This window comes from Toxotes jaculatrix, chromosome 21 (genome assembly GCF_017976425.1).
Source record: "Toxotes jaculatrix isolate fToxJac2 chromosome 21, fToxJac2.pri, whole genome shotgun sequence".
In the NCBI taxonomy this organism is placed as follows: Eukaryota; Metazoa; Chordata; class Actinopteri; family Toxotidae; genus Toxotes; species Toxotes jaculatrix.
In genome coordinates this window covers 18,578,611-18,595,559 of record NC_054414.1, presented here as the reverse complement: position 1 = coordinate 18,595,559, position 16,949 = coordinate 18,578,611, and the positions used below count along the sequence as shown (strand labels likewise).

Below are 16,949 nucleotides of genomic sequence, written 5' to 3'. Positions count from 1 at the left end.
GGTCATGTGGCTGCGGTCAGAGTGGTTGTGATAAAAGTTGTTGGTGGTTCTGTAAAACTCGCTCCCGTATGAGGAACCGCGTCCAGGCGGTGCTGGTTCTGGATGCAGATGGTTCTGTTTGGGTTGTTGATTTAAACAGTGGAGGAATGAGAGCTTTAATCAGCGGAAGTTAGGGGAGGAGACAAACAGAGATGTTTTGCAGGCCGCTGCAACAGAGAAAAAAAATATATATAGTACTTCTAGTGCTTACTACACAGCTCCTCTGTTAGGTTGCATTGGATTTGCATTGGGTTTTTTTGCAGCCTGCAGATGGTTTCATGTGACAGTAACTGGAACAACAAATAAAATCACTGATTTCCATGAAGGTGATACAAACAGCAGGAAATGGAGGCTGGTTCATGTTCGTAGGCCACAACTTGAGTACTTTCACTCAAAAAGTCAAGTTTTTTTTTTCATGACTTTTGATATTTGGCCTTTTCTTCATAGTACAGACAAACAGGAAGTGTGGGAATAGAACAAGGAGTTGGCATGCAACAAAAATCTGCAGATGTTACAACTACACAATCTCAGCTCATTCAGCCAGATGTTCAGATGTACTGTAGTGAATAACATGAGAACACAGGGCTGAATTAACAAGCAGGGAAAGCTGGAAACCGCCCCAGATCTTAATCTTGGCAGTAGGTGCCACTAAATCACAAACAGGAATGATAAGGGCCTTTACCTAGTCTTCAGGCTGAAGAGGGGCTCTGTGTCTAAATATACTTTTGATATTTTGATTGATATTTCTCTTACAAGGCACACATCTCCACATACATGATCTTAAAGACACAGTGAAATCATCTTCAGTTATCTCTTGGTCCCAGATACACTCCATAAAAATCAGTTCTCCTTTTACTTCCTGCAAAACACTGAGACTCATCTTGAACTCAGGGGTTTATACATGAATTTATCAAATCAAAAATTATATGATATACAAAGTTGATATACAAAGTTGTGTGTCATCAGTGTAGCAGTGAAAAGACACAGCATGGTTGTGTATTATTTGGCTAAAATTGAAGTAAAGTGGACTTAGTTAGTTTACAGATAGTCACCATGTGACCTGTGCCCACAGTTAAGCAGCCGGTGTCTGAAAACTTCTTCTTCTTCTTCTTCTCTCCCTGCAGTGGCATCCATGTGGACTCTCCGCCCATCGTCCCAAGTCTCATCACCAGTTATGCCCACGGCACGTCGTCCACTTCTTTGCTCCACTCTACAGTAGGAGAGACTCTGCTGAGGACTGTGGAGCGCTGGCCTGACAGAGAGGCAGTGGTGTTCCTACAAGATGGAGTCCGCAAAACCTTTGCACAGTTGCAACAGGATGTGAGTTTTTTCAGTAACTCTAACATTAACTGATTACTGACGACTGACATGTTCAGCAACTGGACTCCAGAAAGACCAATGGAAACACAATTTCCAAGTCTTCGTTTCTGTTTGTGAAGACTGGCAGCAAAGCTAAGTAAATGAATAATGAACAAACAACATTAGCTGCCAAACCTGGAGAGAACAAAGTATAAATATCACAAACATCCATGATGGTGTTCTAGTCAAGTTAAACAGTACGTGTCCCGTATGGCAGTAAGTTAATTTGTTGTTATGCTCTGAGTTGCCTTCAGTTATCGCTGTGCACTCAAACCTGTGAAGCTTTAAAGCAGCAGTTTGTTTGCCCTGAATTTTACCTCTCAGGCAACATAGAGGTTGCCTTATCTACTGAGGGGGACCGGAGGTACATTCATCAGATCATCAGATGATAGTGCTGTTCCAAACCTGCTGGGTGGACTCTGTTTTCGAGACTGTCGTGATGTTCTGGATCCTCTGTGGACATGCTAATGCTAAAGTTTCCCAGAAGAATTTACTTGGTAAAATTGTGAATATTGCCAGAAAAGTCCTGTACTCAGCGAGACAGTCTCAGCGATATTTACTGAAGGTGGGCCCTCTCAAAAAATGTGCTACTTGACCTGCAGCTCGTTTGATCATCAAGCTTCAGGCCAAAATCAAGAATAGAACATGTCTCCACAAACCCCACTGGATATCACACCCCCGTCAGTACGGTATTTTTAGACTGGTAATATTTATACAGCTCACTGTGAACACAGTTAATATTTATATTCATTAGTCACACCCACACCTGGAGAGTTTTCCTATAATTTCCTGTATTTTTTTTGACTATATATTTTTTTGAGCTGTGACTATAATGCAATGACAGTAATGACATTTCAAAATGCAGTGAAAAGTCCTCTCAGAGTTACCTGCACGTTCAGACCTGCTCAGGCTCTGAACTTTTATCCAGTGACCTTAAAGCATTTCATGTGCACTCAGGGCGGAGACTCACGCCGATATCTGAGAGTTAACGTCATTAACCCGACACAAAGAACACGGAGAACCTGTCTTCAGAAAGCAGGTGTCATAAAATTCCATAATTAGGTCCACTGTTGACTAAATTAGTCTTTAGAGACTTGCTTTTTTTTTTGCATAAATTAGTCTTTTTGATATTATTATTAATCCATCATGGTCTGGTGCTGTCTCTGCTGAACTTGGCAGGTACTAGTACAATCTGACCTCATTAGAGATTAATGGTTTAATGATGTGAATGATTATTTCTTTTTATGTGGCAGAACATTCATGCTGTTGTTGATATTATTAATTATGTTATTATACCAAATATTTTGGTCGTCAGCTTTTGTGAACCAGAGTTTTGAGAAGTTTTTTGAGCTCAGTGTTTGTTGAGGTGTTCAGACTTTGCTCTGAACAGTCGGGATTAGGCAACAGCGTGGAGAGATGAACGTTGCCTACGTCTGAACGACAAAAAGCTTTCACTTTAACGGGTCGACGAAACCAGCAGTGTCACACATTCAGTGTCTGAAAAGGCCTCAGGACACACACTATTCAAACTGTACTAAACTGAATCAGAATGAGCTGGAACACATTTGAACAAGTCTGCTGTTTAAAGGATGAGCTGAGATGCCGCCGTTTTTTTTTGTTTTGTTTTGTTTTGTTTTTTTCCCAAATGTGTCCTTTCAAGTTACTAAATACCACCCGACCCTTTCTGTCTCTGTAATGTCTCTGCAGGTGGACCAGGCCGCAGCTGGACTCCTGGCTCTTGGACTGAAGAAAGGAGACAGGCTCGGCATGTGGGGACCCAACACATATGAATGGATCCTGTTCCAGTTTGCTACAGCCAAAGCTGGCATTATATTGGTGAGTCAAAGCCACGGGACACTGTACAACATACATGGCATCGGCAAGAAGGCGAGAGCAGGATGTCTGCACTCTGATGTGGACTGTGGGTGTGTGGGTTTGAAGAACAGGAACGTTAGGTCGGGGCTGATCATTCTGTCGTTTGGCCTCCTGTCAGGTTTCTGTGAACCCAGCGTACCAGCTGCAGGAGGTGGAGTTTGCGCTGCGGAAGGTCGGTGACTTTTACATACTGCTTTTACTGTTGTGACGTTCAGAGACTGTGTCACGTTAGAAGAGCTGAAACCTCTGCTCCTCTTTTCACAGGTCGGGTGTAAAGCTATAGTTTGCCCCTCACAGTTTAAGACTCAGAAGTACTGTGACATGCTGCGACACATATGTCCAGAGATCGAGTCGTCCAGCCCAGGAGACATCAGGAGCGCCAGGTACAGCCGCTGGTGTTCACCTCCTCCTCCACGCTGACACCACAGTTTGTGAGGAAGACATGTCCAATGAACTGTTACCTTCTGGAAGATGGTTGCAGGACATCTGGACCAAAATCTAAAACCAAAACATTAGATTTGAGTCTTTATTCAAACAGACTGAGGCTGATTTCATTGAAATAATTTTTGCTGTTGTGCAGTAAATGCTGGTGGGACTGGGACTTTTTTTTGTGGGATGTGGACATTGTCTTTGAGTGGGTGGTACCACACTGGGGTAATTTGATATCCTGACCTCAGCATGTGAAAAATTCTCAGCTGCCTCGTGTTTCTACATGTTTGCTGTTCAGTTAAATAGGAAACATGGATTGAACAGTAACAATTTTACAGGGACAGACTTTGTCTAAGCTGCTAAATGTTATAGAATAACCTGGAGCTTATCGGTTACAAAACATGACCCACATTTCTTGGTTTCGCCCCTCAGACTCCCAGATCTCCGCTCTGTGATTGTTCTGGATAGTCGACAACCAGGAATGTTCCATCTGGAGGACGTGATGCAGGCCGGCAGCAGCCAGTACATACAGCAGCTTCAGGATCTGCAGAACAAGCTGTCGTTTGACGACCCAGTAAACATCCAGTTCACCTCGGTAATTCCTGCTGATCTCAGAGAGCCCTGCTGAGGTCTGAATGAGCTGAGGCATGTTTTTCATTTGAGACTCTTGAGTGTGGAGGGAGGGTTTTGTTCCTTCCTGGCTGGATGTCCTGTTTTTTTTCCCTCCAGAGATTTTGTTGAACGTATGAGGGAATGTTTCAACCTTTAACATGGGAAAAACACCTGTACTCTGACAAAAGCCTGAACATGTAACAAATAAAAAATGTGTGTGGACATTTTTCTTATGTAGTGTTCCAGCTCTGCCAAGTTTTCATCAAGCAAAAGGCCAAAATGATAAAGTGCTGTACACAGTCTATCGTCACGTCCAACCACTCAAGTAAAACTATTAACATAAACACTTTCTAAACATCTTTTTAAAATCTATTTACAAAGAAAGACAAGTTTGTTTATATGGTCACTGACATTTGGTTCCTCCATGTTCAGCTGAAAGCCGCCCATCAGAGTAACGCAGACACACTGTGTCAAAGCGTTTTAATGGCCTTGTTAATTTATTTCTAATTTTCATTACCAGGGTACAACTGGAGCTCCAAAGGGCGCCACCTTGTCCCATCACAACATTGTCAACAACGCCTACTTTGTTGGCAGAAGAGTGGGATACACCTGGAGGGTGAGTCTAACCTCATCAGAGAGTTTCATTAAACCTTTATCAGATCAGTGAGTCTTCATTTACAGAGAGAAACTGCAGTATCCAGCTGTTTTTAACGAAACCATATACTTGTGAGGTTTTTTAAAACAACTGACATGTTCAGTAGGAACTGATAAACCTGGGGACGAGTGCCACAGGTGTCCTAAAAATGTAAAAATCAGACTAGAAAACATTTTTCTTATGGGCCTTCTTTTGTGCACATTGTCAGACTGAAACAGGAAAAGTTTGGCATAATGATCAGCCGTCCTCTGTCAGAATCAGCTCTTCTGATTCCTGGACTGAATTTTGACCGTTGTATCTCCTGATTTTTGTCCCTCCAGCCTCACACTCGTATCTGTCTGCCTGTGCCTCTGTACCACTGCTTTGGCTCTGTGGGTGGTGGGATGTGTATGGCCGTTCATGGCGTATCCGTGATCTTTCCCTCCCCTGGGTACGATGGAAAGGCCAACATAGCGGCTCTGGAGAGTGAAAGGTAATATCAGAAATCCTTTGCCAAGGTTCCATAAATTTGATGTCAATATTAAGTCTCAAAATATTATCTAAGACCTTTTTTTAATCCTGCACGAGGCAGCCGGCTCACACTGGAGGCTTCAAAGTGTAGTGGGAGATAACAGAAAGCTGTTTGAGCTTTAATACCCGGTAACAAAGGAATAAATGTGCTTAGAATATAATCGGCATTAATTCTGGAGCTGCATTGTACTTTGAGGCTCCAAGACACATGGTTAATAAACAAGCTTCTTTGGGATTTAGCCTGTTTTTAAACTGAACAACTAAATCTGAAGGAAATCAACTGTTGTTGTGCAAAGATGTTTTCACACTCATCAGATTTCCTCAACTTTCATTTGGAAATGATTCAACAAAAAAGCAAATCTAAAGTCGTGCACGTGAAACAATCAGCTTTTTTACTTTTCCACATCAGTAATCAGTATCACTTCCCTAAACTTATTATTGCAACACATCGCGATATGTGTTGTTTGAGAAGTTTTTTTTTTGTGAGTTTGACATAAATACATACCCTTAAACATTTCCAGATGAGTGCACATCATTTGCACACCTGTTTACAGATTTGGATTCTGTTCATTAGTCCATTGTCCCTCACAGGTGCACGTTCATCTACGGCACGCCCACCATGTATGTCGATATGGTTAACCAGCCAGATTTGCCTAAACATGACTTGTCATCAGTGGAAGCAGGTGAGAAAAAGACTGATATTCTGCTTTTATACTCAACAGCAACAGACACCATTAGCTGTTGTCTAACTTCCCCTTGTAAAGGTTTAATGCCTTTTTTGTGACCATGTCTTGTTTTGTCTGAGAATATTTCCATAAACTGATTTTTGTACTTTAGGCATCATGGCTGGTTCCCCTTGTCCTCCAGAGCTTGTGAGGAAGGTCATATCTGTAATGGGCATCAAGGAAATAACAGTGAGTAAATCTTACGTCTCTTTAAAGAAGAATCACATTTATCTCAGTCAGCAACTCAAACATTCATTTATGTTCAGGGGAGAAAAAAAAAAGTCAGTGTTGCGGTTCAGCTTTCAGACACCAGGGGGAGACAAACCATCAGGAAAAACACCTGTAAGATTCAACGAGAGCATGCAAGAGTGTACAGGAGGCTCTGTTAATGCAGTGATCCATCATCAGAGAAGCATTTAAAACAAAAAGAAAGCCTTGTTTTGTTAAAGGTTTATTGGACGTGAGCACTTGTTATCACTTCCAAAAGTCCAGGAAATATAAAGATATTGAATATACATTAGATATGCAAAAAGTCAACAACTTGTCAGTAACCCTCATCATTGTTGTGTAAGAAAATATATATTTTTCTTCATTTTCTTTCTTCTTTTTTCTTCAACTGCATTGAAGTAAAGACACAATGACCCTGTGTTAATCGTTTTAGACGTCTTCTTGTCTTCTTCACTTCTCCTTCGTGTTCATCTCCAGCTACGCCACAAAATGAACTAAATCCAGTTTTATGGATCTTTGGGATCTTAGAATACGTGTACTGTCAAATACGTGGCTCGAGCCTCCTGCTGAGCTTACCCACATCTTCCAAGTCTCATCAACTTTTAAACTTCCAGGAGAAATATTGTAGGCCTTCAGTCGCTGTGTCCGTTTTGCGGTCGCTTTAAATGTCATGGCTGTTTTCTCAGGTCGGTGAGGGTTTCAAACTGACATCACAAAGTAGAAAGGAGGGTAAACGCGTGTCGATGCCTGCCTGAGGAACAGTTGTAGGATGTTTAAGAATTCCTCCTAGTTTGGACGAGGGTTTCTCTGCCTTTTTATTTTCTTTTTTGGAGCCATTATTAGTTCACTGTTTGTACAGATAACCACCAAAATAAAGGACAGCCACCTGTTTTACAGACTTCATGTGCAGTGTATTAAAGCTGCACTAATGTGTAATGTGAAAGGTGTCGTTCGTGGAAACAGATCACCTGATTCTGCAGCTTCATGCAGCCTTTTAGTCTCTTTTAGCTCACTGTTTTTGTTTTCCTCTAACTCCACTCTCATCAGCCTCGTTTACAGCGACAGCAGTTTTCTGAGAAACTGTTCCCGTTACACAATACCTGCTCAGCAACAAACAACCCAACTGATAAAATTAGCAACTAGCTGGTGAACGTAGTGGAGCATTTAGCAGCTAAAGAGTCAGATGTAATAGTGTAATAATTAGTTATTTTATAATCAGAGCTTAGAAATCTGTGTATTTTCCAACCTGGATGTTACAAGTCAGAATCACTCGCTCTGGTGCACACAACTCATTTTACTTACACACTGTAAACCCACATATTTCAGTGAAATGTTTTTTCGTTCTCTAATAGTCCTTTTAGCCCCTGTTTATGTGTCCTTTATTTTGGTGGTTACATTCATCTTAAGTATAAATGAATGAAGATTAAATAATAATATGTCTCAGGTCTGTGAAGTTCTTTGTGTGTGTGTGTGTGTGTGTGTGTGTGTGTGTGTGTGTGTGTGTGTGTGTGTGTGTGTGTGTGTGTGTGTGAGTGAGAGAGAGAGAGAGAGAGAGAGACAGAGAGGATGTGTATTTGTGAATGGTTTGGTCTGTGTTTACACTTGTGACAGCATCTGACAGACGAATAGATGGACAGTCTTGAAGTAGTTAGCGTTGCTTTGGTTGCGCGTCATAGCCGGTCACCTGGACAGGCTCCTCCTCAGCGTCTCCTGTGGAAAAGACACAGAATCAGCAGCCAAATCAAACAGTCTGTCCTCCAACCAGACACCCCATGACCTGGACTCAGTGTACTGGACCCCAGGGCCAACATGGAAAAGTTCAGACAGGGACAGAGGGGAGGACAGAGAGTTCTGTGGTCAGGAAGAGAGAGGAGAAAAACAAAATCATGCAAAGCCAACCCTGGGCCACTCCAAAACCACCTTAAACTTCATGTGGTAATCTCTGCATCCAGTGTCACACTGCACAGACTCCCAGCTGAAAACCCGAATACTAGACCATCACAGAAAAGATGTGATTTTGGAGTTAAACAGAGGCCAGAGTGAGGAGCAAAACTACACCTCAGGTATTTGCATAAGTTGTGATCAGTGAGGCATCACTGTGACCTAACTATCATTTAACTTTATATAAAGACGAAGTGTCTCCAGGGACTTATCTGGATGATCATCAGTAGCCAAATTTTAAAAAACAACAACAAAAAAGCATTTTTCTTATTTTACTTTTACAGATTTATCGGTATCATTTTAGCTCCTCCTGTTACGTAGAAAAATGATCAGCCTCAGGATTTTTCTTTTCTCGTCATGTCCTTGGCTCGTTCTGGGACAGATACTGTACCTGCTCAGCTGTGTGTTCAATGACGTGCGTCCTTTTTGGGTCTGTTTCTCTTGTCTCTGCATCTGCTTAAGGCCTGGGTGTCTCTCACTTGCTTGCCTCTCTGCGCGGGAGGAGAAGCACACACTGCGTCTGGACGATTGCGGCTAGAGTCCATCCACCTGTGGGCAGAAACCAAAAGATAATGAAAATGCTTTTTCATTATCAAGTGTTTGTTTTTCGGTGTTTCAGGTTTGTCTCTTACCTGCGCAGTGGAGCTAGTTGGCATGTGCAGCTCCAGCGGTTGTTGGAGAGGGTGAGGTTGGTGAGTTTGCCAAAATCAAGGCTTTTGGGAAGGGACTTTAGCTTGTTGTTGTCCAGATGCAGCGACTTGATGGCTGTTACACCGGTAAACGCACCATCAGAGAACTGGAAAAGGGTGAAGATGTGCATGAGTAGTTTTCATATCAAAGCATTGAAGGATCCTTACTGGTGAATGGATGTAAATCTCCCTAAAACTATTGTAGTTCTCAGTGTGGTTAAAACATGGCTCACACCCCGGCATGCTGACCCACCACCAACAACCATCCTTGTGTCTGTGAGAGGACAGACAGATGCAGAGAGCAGGGAATCTCGCCAGTGTTCCCCTGGCGTGAAAGCCTCCTCTCATCCTTCCTTCTGCACCAGCACTTATGTAAACACTGGCAGTCACTGCCCTCCTTTTTTCACTTCTACTTCATATGCATCTGCGAGGGTGCTAAAATCTTCAGAGAGGTGCTACATGAACCGATCTGTGTCAAGTTGTGTCTCGTCCAGGAGGAAGAGGAGGGCGGATGAGAGCGGAGCTGAGCTTTGAAGGGCCGTTTTATGTGAGACTGGACGAGATGAGGCTGTTTGGAAATTTCCACTGTGGAGCGACAAGTAGCTGAGGGCCTGGTATTTTGAAGCAGTGGAAGATGGATGACTTCCAGCATGGCCGGGGTGTTTTCGCCCTCTCTGTCGTCTCCCTCTTCAGGCCACTCCTCTGCCAGGAAGGCACTCGCAAAGGGCCCAATTGTCCATTCAGCTGGGGCGATGGCAAGCTAAAAATACTCCTCTTCATGCAGCGTGGAACACCCTGCCTCTGTTTACCTGTCTCCTAACCCTTCCTGACCTGTTTACAAGACTCTCCCGGCCAAAGTAGAAAACACACCTCTCTGAAAATAACACTTGTGTAATAATTAGACATGCTTTACTGAGGTCCAGCAAACAAAAACACTCTAAAAATACCTGCATTTGGCTGGAAAACGGCTTAATCTCGTCAGCCATGTGTGCTGCACTCGCCGTCTCCTGCTGCTTCCACCTGCTCACACAGTCCCAGCGAGAGAGGGCCGTTATTTTACAGTTTCCCTTCTGTGATGCCTCCACACTGCGGCACAAGTACACTCAAATATTGGATTAACCTAAAGCATGAAGCAAGAGAGCGCTCAGGAATGTCTGAAAGGTGGTGTGGTATCGCATAGAGCTTATACTATATATGTTCATACTGAAGCTGTGTGAGATCTGGACGAGCAGATTGTTGCGTTTCAGTACGTTTTACAGACGGCAGTGAAAGCATCACTGTCGTGTCTGATATCTCAACGTCATTGTCGAGCTTCCACAGAAGAAAATTGAAATTCTTTACCGTTAATTCGTTACCACATGAAAGCAACACTTTCCAGCTGTGACCAAGTATTTTCCAGCTGCCTCACTTGCTGAGAGTTAAAGGGTTGGATCAACCACTTTCTTCACATTGTTTTGGATCTTCTGCTGAACAAAGACACTGTCCTTCACTGACTTATTTTCAGTGTTTGGGTCTCTGTCATGTCCTCTGTATGACACTTGACTTTCCCTTAAGTTTTTGAGACACCCAGAAACACGTTATCCAACTTACCTTGCAATCACAGTGTTCAATAAGCAGTTTGAAATAATATGATCTTATCAGATCCCATACATTTTAAGTCAAACATCTTTTTTTTTTCGTGTTAGGCATTAGATTTTAGAATCATACAGCACTGACTGACCTTCTCCAGACCCATGTTGTCCAGGTGTAGTTCCTCCATGTAGCGTCCAAAGCTCTGGAAGGCGTTGTCTGGGATGGTCCTCATGGGGTTCCTCCCCAGCGTGAGCTCCTCCACTACACGCAGTTTGCTCATTGCTGCAGTGGGATAGGTGGACATCTTGTTCCTGTCCAGGTGAAGTATAGCGAGGTTCTCCACGTCATCCAGAGAGCCCGGCTGCAGGGTGGTCAGCTCGTTCCCGCTCATGTGCAGCCAGCGCAAGTCTTTGGCACCGGTAAAGGTCCCCTGCCGCAGCTCCCGCAGCTTGTTGTCATTGAGCTGCAGAATAAAGAGGTTGATCATGGGGGAGAAGATGCCCTTGGCCAGGTCGCTGATCTGGTTCCCATCTAGGTAGAGGTAGGTGAGCTCAGTGAGGTCCTCGAAGGCGCCGGGCTTGATGCTGTTGATCTCGTTGTTGGACAGGTAGAGGTAGATGAGCTTCTTCAGCCCCTTGAAGGCCTGGGGTCCGATCTCTCGGAGCTGGCAGTGCTGCATGTGCAGAGAGATGAGTCCCTTGCTTTCGCTGAAGGCCCCTGTGGGTATGCTGCCCAGGTTGTTCCTCTGCAGATTAAGCAAACGGGTGGACTCCGACACCCGAGGGATCTTCTTCAGCCCGACGCTGTCGCAGATGACGTGCTGAAGGTCACCGTGGCAGTGGCAGAGGCTGGGGCACTGGCTCGGGGCTCCCTGCACCGCAGGGCCCAGGACCAGGAGGCAGGTCCCCAGCAACAACCAGCTCACACAACGCATCCTGACTCCTGAATATCGCTTTGTCCTCTTACTTTCTTAGATTGTCTTCTGGTCTTTTAGCAAAACAAGAACAAACAGAAAATCCAGTAAAAATCTTCTGAAAGAAGCAGAGAGGAACTGTAAAAAGGAAAGAGAGAAGTGTGTTTGAGTGTGTGTGTTGAGAGAGAAGCAGACGGAGAGAGAAGGAGTGAAAAGGTGAGCAAAGGTGGGCAGTGCAGAGACATTCACTTTGAGAGGAGGATGGCCAGTCAACAGAACACACAGCACTATTTATAACATTTACTTGAGGAAAAAAAAAAAGCGAGGAGGGCTTGCCAGGGTGTTAGAGTGAGAGGTCTGCAAGAGGAAGTCAAGTGTCTGTGAGAATTTAACCCTGAACGAGCAGGAAGACGACGCCAGACCACTCGGGCGCTTTGCTACTGTCTTTGTATTTGCGGGACTCGGGCTGACATGCTGACGTTCAGGACGCACGTGTCCAGACAAATCATAAGAACATGACACATGCTGTGTACTAGTCGTATTTTTGTATGTTTTTTTTTTTTTTTTTTTAATAACATCTGAATAACTTCCAGATAATTTTTTCACAACGTGGCATGAGGTCAGGTTGGATCTGTGCGCGCTGGCCAGACGTCTCTATTGTTTTTCAGTCTGCGGTGGCAGGAAAAGGAGCCACTCCTGTGCAGCTGTTTTATAACCTATAATAATCTCCAGATGTTTGGCAAGAAGTGAGATGCTGCTTCAGGTCATAACAATTATCAAGAATACTTCCATCATCCCAGGAATGAAAGTTTTAGATACCACTGTACATTCCTGCGTGCATACTTTCTGTTGGAAACGCAGTGGTGTTATTATGTAATGGTCTTTTTCAGTCACACCTGTGAGTTGTTAAGGTGATTGTCGCTATCAGGTTTCAACTGTAAGACATGGACACATTTCAAAGTCTGTCGCTGGCGACGTGACAAAGATCTGAGAACAAAGCTTTTTGACAGTTCTTGACTTCTGCTTTTAATAATAAAGAAAAATTCAGAGAAGGTGAAGCAGGACTTTGTCGACTGGCTCAGGTCAGCGGATGGTTTGGCTTCAGGTGGGTGCATTTATAAGATGGATGGACCCACCCAGGATAAATGGAATCTAGAGTTTACTTAACAAATCTAACATTTTATTGGGAATATCGTCTCCTCCCTGATTTTCCAGGTCAGCATCCTCAGGGTAACCTCCTCTGAAATGCCCTGCTGGTCCTATTTGTCCAACAGATTTGCCCCGGATTGAATTTGTGCCTCTGAGTGCTGAATAAAAACTTTAGAGTTTAACATTTAGTTCATTAATTGATTGATTAGTTAATCAACAGAAAATCAGTGACCATTTGATTTATTTGCTTACACATGCCAAGTATCTTTAATATCCTTGGGTTTTGGATAAAACATTGCATTGTGGGTGATGTATGCACAAGTCTGAGTACAATTTATATGGATGTGTATGTTGGTGAACTTCTTTCACTAAATTTTTCTTCTTTTCTTTATTTCTTACTCTGTCTTGACTGTTTAGTTATTGATTACAAGGCCAAGGAGGCACAGACATTAACTGTCAGCTTTTTAAAACCAAATGTTTATTTCTCTTTTTGAATGTAAGTTTTTCATATCTGTTTTTCAGTTCAGTTCTGTGACTGTGTGCGAAACTTCAATCCAAACAAAGAGAAAAGCCACAGATATTCTTAGTCTTTTTAAATATTTTAGCCTTGGCAGCTCTTCCTTAGGTGTGTTTCGGTTTTTGCAGGACTCAGTCTTCACACGACTATGACAAACTATACATTGCTTGAAAGCTCAAAGTCTCCTGAGCGTTTTAGGATCCTCAAATCACTGCAGCAGCTACTGACACAGAATAGGTTCAGACTTGTGGCTCTGAAGTGTTTTGTTTTCGTTTTGGGTGCATTATTTTCAGGCTTGTGCACAAAAGCGTTTAAAGACAGGTTCACGCTTGCTTGATAATTTAAATGTGACACAGATAAATGAGCCTGCACCCACCTGCTCTTCATCGCTCTGATTGACAGATTGGATATGGAACCACAGAGAACAGCCCTGTGACGTTCTGCGGTTCCCCAACAGACAACATGGTGAGGAAGTCTGAGACAGTCGGCTACATCATGGACCACTTAGAGGTACATCGACATCCTGTTCGTCATGAAAATCTAAAGACATAGCCAATACATTGCCACTGGAGTGTGATATGGAATTAGGGTTGGAGAACATGACTGAAATTAAAACAGTCAGTGGCCACTCTATTAGGCACACCTGTACACCTGCTCAATAATGCAAATATCTAATCAGTTGATTAAATTAATTTCTAAGTCAGAATTATATGTTTCTCTAAACATTTATTTTCATGCCATAATTAAATCTGAGCAGCGAAGATTTTGACTTGTTAAATAAAAATCATCCACAGGCTAAAATAGTGAACCCTACAACTGGAGAGCTCGTACCTCTGGGGATGATGGGGGAGATTATGATCAGAGGATACTGTGTGATGTTGGAGTACTGGGGCGACAAGGCCAAAACAGAGGAGACCATCACTAAAGAGGGCTGGTACAAAACCGGGTGAGTCTCTGTTACTTCAGAGCTTTATTTGAAAACAACTCTGACACGAGAGAAAAAAACATTTTTCACTGCAGCTCCTGATGTTTATGTGTTTTCTGTCTCCTGCAGAGACATTGGCAGCATGGACGGCTACAGCTACTGTCGCATTGATGGCAGGATTAAAGACATGATCATCAGAGGAGGAGAGAACATTTACCCAGCAGAGATCGAACAGTTCCTGCACACACACCCCAAAGTGAAGGAGGCGCAGGTGAGCTCCAGCAGCAAGGGCTTGGAAACAGTGTCAGTGACATGGAGATAAACATATAAACAACAACAATAATAATAATGAAACTTTATTTATATAGTGCAATTCATACAGAAATATATGCAATACAATGTGCTTCACAAACAACTGAATGTAAATGACATAACATAACATTACAATTATAATAACAGGACATTGGATTTTTTTTTTTTCTACCTATTGACTCTTGGATTTAAAAATCTATAATTTTATTATTTCTGATCTTGTCATTGGTCGACCGGGGTCTCGTGTCAGTAACAGTCTGTTCAGTCCAGTGATGCTGCTTCTCTCCCTGTTGCTGCAGAGCTTCATGTTTTTTTTTTCTGTTTTTCAGGTGGTTGGAGTGGAGGATGCCCGAATGGGTGAAGAAGTCTGTGCCTGTATCAAACTGGTAGACGGACAGAACTGCACTGCAGAAGAAATCAAAGCTTTCTGCAAAGGGCAGGTAAGTTAATAACTCAGCTTCCAGTCAGACATCTTTTTTTTTTTTTTACTTATTGGCTCAGTTTCTCCTTCTTCATCTGCTCCTTCCAGATTGCTCACTTCAAGATTCCTCGCTACGTCCTTTTTGTAACCAGCTACCCGCTCACCATCACTGGAAAGGTAACTTCCCAAATCCTGGCGCTGAGCTCCTGTAGTGCTGCATGCTCTTCACAGATTCTTACAAATGTGTAAACGACAGACAAACAGGGTTAGTTTTACTGTGTTTATTAAGATGACATGCTCACAGAGGAAAAACAGATCTGTAATTAGCAGCTGCTGTGATAAATTAGGCTGGGGCGAAGTCCTACACATCTCCCAGGGGACGCTGTTTAAAATAATTTACTGTAGACATGGCGTTGTGTTTGAACAGGCCTGCCCCGAATGCCCCCAGACAGGAGGGAAAGGGAGCTATTAGCTCGTCTGCACGCACACCATGTTCTGTTAGATGAATCCAGGAGGGCGGCTCACCAACCTCGTCCCAAAGCAGCGTATCAGATAAAACCAGCCTCCTTCAGTTTGGTTTACTTTACTTCAGCAGAGTAATCCACTCAGTATTAACAGCAACAGGACGCACATCTAAAAGCCTGTAGACTCGTCTGACCCGCTGTCGTGATTTCAGATGGCGTCACCATAACACTGCAGGCTGTCCCTGAACGCAGCGTTTCCACCTCTCAGCAAATCACTGCCTGTACAGACACTTTAAAGGAATAGTTCAACATTTCTGGAAAAGAAACATCGGCTTAAAGTTAACCTGGCTCTGTCCAAAGGTGATAAAACTCCACCCACCAGCTGCTGTAAAGCTCATAATTAACATGTTATATCATGTTTAAAACACTGACAAAACAAAACTAAAGAATGTCGCCTTTGGACAGAACCAGGCTTGGACATTGGGCTCAGGACTAAACAATTCATCAGAAGAGAAAATATGTAAATACAATAATAAATAAGTAAACTAGAATGACAACATTAAAAGCCACTGAAAAACTAATTCAGGACCCTGCTCCCCTCTGTGTCCAGCCTGAACCTGGGGACAGTCTGTGCCTTCAAAACAGCTCATTAAAATAAATTCTGAAGGCCAGTTTATCGTCGTATCGATATCGAACATCTTCAGTACAACTCACAGCTTGAAGGAAAAACAACTTTCAAACAACCTGTCAGTTCACCACATTGTTTTTTTCTCTTCTCAGATCCAGAAGCACAAACTTCGTGAGGAGGCTGAGAAGCAGCTGGGACTGAAGAAGGGACAATGAGAGGCTCTGCTCATGTATGGAGACAATTCAATTACTGTATATTCTGCACCACAAACAACAATTGGGATCATGTACCCAGCCATCAGAGCATATTAAAACGTCTGGAGATATAATAATAACAGATGACCTGAGCCTCTGCAGACGTGTGATAGACGGGTATGAAGCTGAATCCTCCTGTAACCAGCTTGTTAAAGGACAAGTGTGGTCATGTTATGTATTTTTCTCACTGTCAACAAATCACATGAAAAGACCAAAACCAACAATGAATTGATCTGATGACAACTGTAAATACTCACTACAGCACAAGGTGCGTATTAATCCGCAGCTGAAAATAGTCCCAATTTACTGAAGTTTCACATTTGTTTGAGAAGCGTTTGTTAAAAACCACAGAGACTAGATGTTTCAGGAAGTTACTGAGTCTTTTATACAAATGAAACTATATATTTGTGAGACATTTTTAAAGATTTCCATCCTCACTGGGTCAAACACGGGGTAGGGAAGCTGTAAAGCTTTTAACGTAATGTTTGTTCTGGTGTTTTCATGGGATTTGTTGACAGTAAGAAAAACAGAGTAACACCAATTTATCCTTTAACAAAGTGCTGAAACCACTGTACTCAGCCTTATATTGAAGATCAGTGCAGAACGTATTGTACCCCATAGTTCCCCACTGTTCTTCTGTTGTATCCTGCAGAAAGCAATAAAAAATATTCTCTTTTATATTTTTTTTACATCAACTTGAAATAAACTTTGAACCACATTATTAAAACCAGG

The 16,949-nt window shown here is 42.8% G+C and overlaps 3 protein-coding genes across 3 annotated transcripts in view; 2 read left to right on the top strand and 1 right to left on the bottom strand.

Moving 5' to 3' along the window:
• slc16a5a (solute carrier family 16 member 5a) overlaps nt 1–7,930 on the top strand; it is a 27,034-nt gene extending 19,104 nt beyond the window's left edge. The window contains exon 6 of the transcript XR_005896694.1: nt 7,887–7,930. The gene's annotated coding sequence lies outside the window, so the exon portion shown is untranslated. The remainder of the gene's footprint in view (nt 1–7,886) is intronic.
• The window catches only part of acsf2 (acyl-CoA synthetase family member 2), a 17,800-nt gene extending 851 nt beyond the window's left edge, over nt 1–16,949 (top strand). Inside the window, exons 2-16 of the mRNA XM_041067492.1 lie at nt 1,164–1,359; nt 3,106–3,234; nt 3,392–3,445; nt 3,538–3,656; nt 4,135–4,297; nt 4,835–4,930; nt 5,290–5,441; nt 6,071–6,162; nt 6,317–6,393; nt 13,616–13,723; nt 14,008–14,159; nt 14,268–14,409; nt 14,780–14,890; nt 14,980–15,048; nt 16,116–16,949. Coding sequence (XP_040923426.1) covers nt 1,164–1,359; nt 3,106–3,234; nt 3,392–3,445; nt 3,538–3,656; nt 4,135–4,297; nt 4,835–4,930; nt 5,290–5,441; nt 6,071–6,162; nt 6,317–6,393; nt 13,616–13,723; nt 14,008–14,159; nt 14,268–14,409; nt 14,780–14,890; nt 14,980–15,048; nt 16,116–16,178 — 1,723 coding nt within the window. The 3' untranslated portion in view covers nt 16,179–16,949. The remainder of the gene's footprint in view (nt 1–1,163; nt 1,360–3,105; nt 3,235–3,391; nt 3,446–3,537; nt 3,657–4,134; nt 4,298–4,834; nt 4,931–5,289; nt 5,442–6,070; nt 6,163–6,316; nt 6,394–13,615; nt 13,724–14,007; nt 14,160–14,267; nt 14,410–14,779; nt 14,891–14,979; nt 15,049–16,115) is intronic.
• On the bottom strand, nt 6,643–11,791 carry chad (chondroadherin). The gene is made up of 4 exons (XM_041067516.1): nt 10,783–11,791; nt 9,006–9,169; nt 8,765–8,922; nt 6,643–8,142 (listed from the first exon to the last, which is right to left on the bottom strand). The coding sequence occupies exons 1-3, from the start codon at nt 11,566–11,568 to the stop codon at nt 8,781–8,783; spliced, it is 1,092 nt and encodes a 363-aa protein (XP_040923450.1). The 5' UTR covers nt 11,569–11,791; the 3' UTR covers nt 6,643–8,142; nt 8,765–8,780.